Raw genomic sequence first — 8,751 nt, 5'->3', positions numbered from 1 at the left:
TTCCTCTCTTACTTGTGAGGGTTTTATTGTGAAAACAGATTCATGAAAAACATGCAGACCTTAAAACAACATGTCCTGTGATGTGAAGGGATAATTTGTATTCTACTTATCGACACTTCTATTAAAATAAATCTCTTTACAAACACAAATATATAGTTTCCTTATTTTAAAGAAGGCTCAGTTCCTTCAAAAAAGCTGGTCGATTTAGTTTTTATCAAACACACTAAGTTGTGTACAGATGAGGTTCATGCAGATCCAAACGTCAAAGTGCTTCAACATTGTCTCTGAGATCCTGTCGCTGCCGACTCATACATGTAACCACAGATGTCCTCAGTGTTAGCCAATTCATCAACAAACAAACCAAAATACTACATATACTAAACAACAACATAATTACACTAAACAAATAACTAACAAAAAAAGCTATTGAGGTGTGTAATGTTTCTGTAGTGTAGTTATGCACCAGATGAACAGCGACTTGATGTACTGTAACAGGCTTTTATTCGGACGCTCGTACACACACTGTTCATGCGGTCTTGCTGACTGCCTGTCTATATCTTGTACCGCCCACAAGGTGGCGTGGTTCAGAATCAGAATCAGCTTTATTGGCCATGTATGCTTATGCCATGCATGGAATTTGTCTTCGGTTTCCACTCTGCTCTCAATGTACAAACACAAATTTACAATAAACAAGAAAAAAAATATATAAAGAATAAAAAAGGCCAGCAAAAAAGTAGAATGGATGTAGGTATAAACATTTAACAGCTATATACAATATAAGTATAAATATATATCCGAAAGAAAAAAGTATATATATATATATATTAGTGCTGGGCAAGTTAACGCGTTATTATCGCGTTAACGCATTCATTAATTAACGCCGACAATTATTTTATAGCGTGTTAACGCATTTTTTAATTTTTTATTATTTTGAAAGTCCGTTGCTCACTGGCAGCGGTGGAGGAATGGAGACTACTGGACATCGCTGCGGTAAAGTCAGCAGACACTTACATTTTAGTGCACCTATATGCTGAAATTCACGGTAAACGCATTTAAACAGCACGGATCGGAGCGAGCGAAGGACTTTGGAAGTTAACTAACGTGAGACAACATCCGGTTTCTTCAGATGAACATCCGGTTTTCAGAATAAGATGCCAACAAAGTATGAATTATATTCACATTAAGTATAAAACATGCTGCATCTCGTGAGTTAAAGGGAAAATACACCTAAATTGTGGGTAAAGTTGATCTTTGATCGCTGGGTAACCATCATTACCTCGGAGTTACAGCATTAAATTGATGAACAGTAGAGCTGCATTCACATCCTCTGACTGTCATGAAGACAGACATTTTTGCTGAAACGTGCTGAAACATTTTATTCCTGTTGCACAGCAGTGGAACGTTTCACATACAGTCACACACTGAGCACAGATAGTGAAGAGATAGAACTGCTACTGTGTAAAGGGAATACTGCTGTTAAAAATAACCTGATTTGTTTAAAGTGTTTACAAACCAAATGTTATTGCCCTTTTGTTCATATAGCAGTACTTTTGAATTAAAAGTGTGCAATACACTACTTTTGAATTAATTATTGAACTTTGCCATAACAATGAGATTAATCGCAATTAATCGCAAAAAAGCCATGCGATTAATCGCGATTAAAAATTGTAATCGTTGCCCAGCACTAATATATATATACACACACACATGTGAACATAAACCTATAGACAATGGCATGAATTGATGTGATAGTGCAAGTGGTGGTAATAGTGCAGTATAACTTATTTATTGTTCATCAGAGTGACGGCCAGTGGAAAGAAGCTGTTCCTGTGTCTGGTGGTTTTGGCGTACAGAGCTCTGTAGCGCCTACCAGAGGGGAGGAGTTGGAACAGCTTGTGTCCAGGGTGTGAGGGGTCTCCAGTGATCTTTCCACCCTGTTTCCTGACTCTGGAGGTGTACAAGTCCAGGATGGACGCCAGGCTGGAACCAACGATCCTCTCTGCAGACCTGACAATCCGTTGCAGTCTGTTTCTGTCCTGTTTGGTGGCCGATCTAAACCACACAGTGATAGAGGCACAGAGAATAGACTGGATGATGGCTGAGTAAAACAGGATCAGGAGTTCCTGAGGCAGGTTGAACTTCCTGAGCTGGCGCAGGAAGTACAACCTCTGCTGGGCCTTTTTCTTGATGGTGTTGATGTTGGGAGCCCACTTCAGGTCCTGGGAGATTGTGGATGGCAGAAACTTGAAGGTGTCCACAGCGGACACAGTGTTGTTGAGTATGGTGAGGGGGGGGGGGGGGGGGGGGGGGGGGGGGTAGTGTTGGGGGGCTCCTCCTGAAGTCCACTGTCATCTCCACAGTTTTGAGCCTTTTAAGCTCCAGGTTGTTCTGACCACACCAGAGGACCAGCTGTTCAACCTCCCTTCAAACTCAGGACAGTTGATTTCATGATGTTTTCATTACAACCTGATGCTTACGCACCTTCACTGGTTTAAGGTACACTCTCCTTTTATGCTCTTAAAAGACGTTTCAGGCCTGGAAGAGGCCAAAAGTGGATTTTGTGGAAGTAAACATACGGTAGTTTCAAAGATTTTCTTCAAAAAACTGGCTCAGGACAGTTGATTTCACTGTTTCATAATGTTTTCACTATAACCGGATGCATACACACCTTTACTGGTTTAAGGTACATTCTCAGCCTTTTATGCTCTTAAAAGATGTTTCAGGCCTGGAAGAGGCCAAAAGTGGATTTTTTTAAAGTAAACATAGTTTCAAAGATCTTCTTCAAGAAACAGAAGCAAGCACAGCCCGGCTATTGGCGATTCCACTTGGTCCGTTTAAAACCCTCTAAGGCACACAAGGTCCTAAGCTCCTGTATCAAAGCAACTGCCTGCTCTTCACTTGCAACAGACAGTCATTGACGTAAAAACTCCTTAGCATTGTCTATCCTCACCAGACATTTCCAACTTTTCAGCCTGTCGAGACTCTGGAAAGTCATGCTTCATCTGCTGCTTTGTGAGTTCCTCTAGTTTTTCGACATAAATCCTATTTGCAGTCACCTGTGGCCAGTGAGTATTTCCTTTGCCAGTGTCATGAAAACGACAAAAAATAAGATGTATAATTGTGGGTATTTATTTTATACTTTGTACTCCCTGATTTGAACGTCTTCAGGCTCTTTCCTCACAAGATGAGAGGTAACGTCATATAATCTATTTACTCGTTTTTGTCAAAACAGCTTCAATGACAAAATCAAATATTTGATGAATAAATAAATAAATGTCTTCTGATTTCCGTAAGTCAGCATACCATGCTGACTTACGCAAAGGGTTCACAAAGGGCTCAAAATGTCTGCAAGAGAGCCCTCAAACACTTGATGATTTGACAGTGGGACATCCCTAAACCCTCACGGACTTCGCGGGAGCGCGCCTCAAAGTCCGTGAGTCCGTAAGGGGGGACATTGGGATTTGGCCGAGCTGTCAGAAATTGGAATTACAGATAATTTATTAAAGTAACTTAAAATAGTGAAACAACAGAATCTGTAATCAATATTCTCCATCGTACTGGACTCTACATAATGATATAAATCGCACAACAGATGTCTCCAAATAAACTTTAGAGTGCAGCAATAGTCCGTTGCTGCGACTAGTCTGCCGCAAATTCAATTGAAGAAGAAGAAACGCTCCCCCCCCGACACCACTGTAGTGAATGCAGCGCGTCTCCGCGCATGACCCGGATGAAGTTCTGCTCAACTTTATATCCCACAATTCCTTTCTCCGTCTTCCTCTTTCCCTACTGCAGCCATGTCTAAGAGAGGTACGAAACCCACCTTGTAAAATCCACATTCATCTGCTGTGTTTTACTTTCTGCCGGTCCTTATACTGATGTTAGTGTGTAATAGAGTGGGGAAGATAACACATCTACGTGATTAGTTTAAAATTTATGCAAACAGTCTCCGATTTGTGAACGATAGCATTTTCCCTGGCTAGTTGGCTGAAGCTAAGTTTCGCTGTTAGCACCGTGTAGGCATGAAGCATGTACCGCTAAAGCTAGAGGCAGAATATGAATTGGCTGTTTTGCTGTAAACTTCAGACCGCTTTAATTGTTAAAGATCAAATGTCGCATCATTTAATGATCTCAAACGAGAAGTCCGGGCCAATTTGAAGCAGGTGTGACTTTAGCTAACGTAAGGCCAGCATAGATCGCTAACGTTAGGCTGTGACAGTAACGTTACATCACGTTATCTATGAGTGTGGTCGTTAGCAGTGTCAAACTTGATGTTTTAGCCACTTTTGAAACAAATTTGAGAATAACGGCGGCTGCCAGAGTTTGTCTTTGTCACACAGCTCATGTTTGTCAACTACTCAAACCTTAAGCACCGTTTTTGACGTAAAGTTAGCCAGCCAACACGCAATGTGTGGCCTTCTGTAACTTCGTTAAGATCCTTCTGTGATGAATGCTAGCCTATTTATGTCAACTGTTGGTCTCAATGTTCGAAGACTGGTGTTTTCAACAAATGACTTGTAAAGTGGCTAGCTGCTACAGTCTAATAAGTTGTAACCTAACACAGGTGCGTTTGAATTGTCAGATGATAGCAGGCCAGCCTCTTAAGATGTTACGATTTTACATTTTTCAGTTTTTGTTATGGGCTGAGAAATGGCATCATTTTCCCTAGTTCTAGTTAAGCTGCTGGGGACATTGCCATTGCAGCGATGTTATGCTTTAAGTCATTCTACATGTGTTAGAATGGCTGCTCTAGCACAAGCCAGTGTTTGGGCTTAATTAAGTGTTAGATCACATGTAAATATAAGTCATCAGTTTTACCTGTCAACATCTGAATCAGAATATCAAGTAGAACACCATTTTAAATGTTAACGCGATAAGGTAGGGATTATGACCGCATAAACTGGATAACAAATGTAGAGATGGCACTCAATTATAGTCACAGGTCCCTTGATTTTGTTATGGAAGTGGTAAAGGTGTAACTGTCAATTTGAACTGTGTTCCGGTCTTCTTGCAGGACGTGGTGGTTCATCTGGAGCCAAGTTCCGCATCTCGCTGGGTCTCCCAGTAGGAGCGGTCATCAACTGTGCTGACAACACAGGTACACCTCAACCTGTTATGTTATGTAAATATGCAAAATTTTTTGCAGGTCCCAAGTTAAAGTAAGATATTTATGAAAAATGCTTATACCCATGTTAGCCTTCCTGCACAGGAAAAGATGCGTTAAGATGGCAGCAGACATGTATTTTAGCAACGACTTTTTGCATGTACATTTTATTCCATGAGTTCAGTGTGAGTTGGTAAATTAGAAGGCAGTTGGCTGAATTGATTTCGACTAATTAGGCTGATTGGCCAACAATACAAATCGTAGTCTTTGTTCCATGCTGTCCCCCTTCCAAAAGCACTTGCTTAGTCTGCTCAGTGTCTGGGTGAGTTGTCGTAGAAGGGAATATGAACCTCATCACTGTGGGTGAGATGGCGGTTACACACTGGCTGACTAATCTCAATCAGTGATGAGACAAAATGACAAGTGTGGTATTCCTCATTTCTAAACAGGGCTGGGCCATAAATCAATATAATACATTGTCTTTCAGTTGAATCAAATCGTGATGAAATCATACATCGATATCGGGACACACATTTGCGTTGTCTAAATTGCTAATAAGCACATACTAACTAAAATTTCTAAGAAAATCTCCAATATTTTCCACTTATGTTCTTAATTCAATGAGAACATTGTCGGTACTTCTCATTCATCAAGTATGTAATTCATAGTATACCAGGGCTGCCAAAGTGTGTCAAACATTACGGTTGAATATTTATTAAAAAAAATAAAAATTCAAACTTATCTAAATATTTATTTTTGTGCATTATGTCCATGGAACTGTCCATAGTACTGGCCGCAGTACTGTGCGGCATGTTGTTTAAAACTTAACCTTTTGTCAGACGCCCTGTTTTTATTTGCTCCTGTTGCTCATTGGGCGAGGAACAGCTGATGGGGTACAGCTTTACAGTCTCCAAAAAATGTTATTTCATATAGACTATTCATTTCTTCATTGAATTATCAATAAACATGCTATATTGTGATGTATATCGAGATATATGAAATTACCTATATTGTGAAAGGTTTTTGGCCATATTGCCCAGCCCTGTTTCTAAAATGCCAGAATACTGCAATGTTCTTGAACTGATGATTCTGCCATGTCGTCCCCTTCATGTTTGCGTTCTCTCTCTGTCCCTCAGGTGCTAAGAACCTGTACATCATCTCTGTGAAGGGCATCAAGGGGCGTCTGAACCGTCTGCCTGCTGCAGGAGTGGGTGACATGGTCATGGCCACAGTCAAGAAAGGCAAGCCAGAACTCAGGAAGAAGGGTAAGTGGAAACAACTAGTCCGTGCAAGCTACTGTTGTATTGGGGTAAAGAGGATGAGGCAGCTTAATTAACACTCATAAACCACTGAGATATTCATTTAGGTCCTTTGCAGAAATGCATTGACATTTAGAAAATGTCTGCATTGATTTTTAACTCCACATGTGCTGAGTGAGGAAGACTTGGAAGCACAGGCTGTCTCATTGACACTGAATAGCTCATAGTACAACTCAATTCCTAACAGTACAGTAGTTGGAGTAATACAGTGTCTCCACAGTGCAATCTCAATTAAAGTAAAGTGAAATAATGGTTTCTACTGCCAGTCTCTTTTGCAGTGGCCCTGTCTCTGTATTTTCCAGTCAAATTGAATTGTTAACACAGGTGTGTGTTCTGTGGCTTTGTAATAACTTGAACTTTCCACATTCCTTTTGTGCACAGTGCATCCTGCGGTGGTGATACGGCAGCGGAAGTCGTATCGGCGAAAAGATGGCGTGTTTCTTTACTTTGAAGACAACGCAGGTGTCATAGTAAACAACAAAGGAGAAATGAAAGGTGGGTTTGTTCGGATTCTACACCAGGCTTATTATTTGATGTCAGTCATTCTGACTTAACAGTTATGTGTTGACAGATGAAATATATTAAGTATATTAGCGTAGCTATGTTTTGTTGCGTAATGACCTCAAGCAAAGAAGTGAGAGCAGCTAGACAGATTTGTCCTACCATATTTGAGATGGTTTGAATAATGTAGTTGGTTTTTAGAGATGTTAGTGACCTCTGTAAAATAGGTTGTGGTGGTAATGTTTCTCATGTAGCTATGTTCTCGCTGAATCCAGCTGTGCTCGTTTTATTTATATACATTTTACACAGTAAAACCTCTCAAACCGGTCCTTACAACCTGCATAAAGGCATAGCGCAAGAACACTGTTGAGTGGCTCGGAGGAAGCACATGTGAGATGTTTCCTTGGTATTTTGAGTTTGTTACGAGATGCAATCGGTCGAGTTTTGAAAGTGTAACCACACTTAATCAACTTTTGGCTGCGGCTCATCCAGAGATATGGTGTGATATTTAAAACAAAATTAAATTTTATACGAGACACTTCCTCTTTCTACTTCAAAGTAAAAGCCCTCTAGCATTTCTAAGGACAGAATCCCTTAATTTGTAATGCAAAGCTTTGTTTTTAAAATATTTGCAGGACCAAGTTGGGAAAATTGAGTGTATTACACAGCTCCATAAATCAGTGGAATGTCTGCTTCTAAGTGTGGAAATACAGTAGTCATAGCCGAAACCCCATGTAAGCTAGTATTGTGTTAAAAAGGTGAGTTGACATTTATCAAAGGCAAACTTGATGTAGAAACATGGGACTGGCAGCAGCAACGCTGTCTGTATATGCAATACACACACACGTGTGGACTAGCAGCTGCAGAGCACATTCAGAACCCTGCTGGCACCGCCTCGACCGGTCTTGGTCGGGTCCACAGCCGGCCACAGTGGCATGTGGCGGGCCTGCACTCCACTCACCTATTGTAGGATGGATTGCAGGCGTCTAGTGACACACAGGGATTATATTTAAGAAACCTTGTAAACTATTGTTTTAATGCTCAATTTTACATTGAACACAAGAAAGAAGAGATAAGTAGCCAACTAGTGCAAAATAACATGATGCCATGGCTTGTATCATTTCCTACTTAAACACAACAGACTGGATCCCAAAACCTAAAACATACCCAGAGAACGAATATCAATGGTCAATTATTCTGGTCCGGCCTTCCTCAAAAGTATGATACAGGTTGTAGGTTAATGGGAGGATATTCCCCTTGAAAAAGCACTTGCTTTGTCTGCTCAGTGGCTGGGTGAGTTGTCGAACAAGGGAACATGAACATCATCACTGTGGGTGAGATAGCAGCATCACACTGTGGCTGACTGATCTCAATCAGTGATGAGACAGTACAACCAGTATGTAATATAGGTGTGGTAATGCTCAGATGTTTGATCTTATGTATTGCTATTAATAACTAAACCGATCAGGTCTAAAGGTTTGTGGCTATCCCCCAAAAACATCTAATGCATTCAGTCATGAAGTAGACACTAGGAGTTTGTCAAGTTATCTTGCCACATTCTATTCGTTTTCCTTTTTGTTGAATGTTTTTTGTCTCAATTACAGCAGTCAGCTGTCTTATTTCCATCTGTATAGAAATGAAGCATGCTGTGTTGGAACCAAACTAACTCCACCTTACTTCTCTGTATCTGCAGGTTCAGCCATCACAGGCCCAGTGGCCAAAGAGTGTGCTGACCTTTGGCCCAGGATTGCCTCCAACGCTGGTAGCATAGCCTGAGCTGGATCCTGCACCTCTGTTCGTTTTCAATAAAAAACTGTTGGTAATCCA

General features: G+C 40.7%; 1 protein-coding gene across 1 annotated transcript; it reads left to right on the top strand.

Annotated features, from left to right (window-relative positions):
• The first annotated feature begins 3,737 nt into the window (after window positions 1-3,737).
• On the top strand, window positions 3,738-8,751 carry rpl23 (ribosomal protein L23). The gene is made up of 5 exons (XM_076082481.1): window positions 3,738-3,810; window positions 5,015-5,098; window positions 6,241-6,369; window positions 6,805-6,918; window positions 8,618-8,751. The coding sequence occupies exons 1-5, from the start codon at window positions 3,798-3,800 to the stop codon at window positions 8,698-8,700; spliced, it is 423 nt and encodes a 140-aa protein (XP_075938596.1). The 5' UTR covers window positions 3,738-3,797; the 3' UTR covers window positions 8,701-8,751.

Source organism: Anarhichas minor, unplaced genomic scaffold (genome assembly GCF_050575085.1).
Source record: "Anarhichas minor isolate MPS153535 unplaced genomic scaffold, ASM5057508v1 ptg000007l, whole genome shotgun sequence".
Classification (NCBI taxonomy): domain Eukaryota; kingdom Metazoa; phylum Chordata; class Actinopteri; order Perciformes; family Anarhichadidae; genus Anarhichas; species Anarhichas minor.
The sequence above is the reverse complement of the archived record's forward strand: the minus strand, read 5'-3'. Positions and strand labels throughout refer to the sequence as shown.

Coding starts and splice junctions, on each gene's coding strand:
- rpl23 (XM_076082481.1), top strand. Junction 5,099..6,240: donor CAACTGTGCTGACAACACAG/GTACACCTCAAC, acceptor TCTGTCCCTCAG/GTGCTAAGAACCTGTACATC. Junction 6,370..6,804: donor GCCAGAACTCAGGAAGAAGG/GTAAGTGGAAAC, acceptor TTTTGTGCACAG/TGCATCCTGCGGTGGTGATA.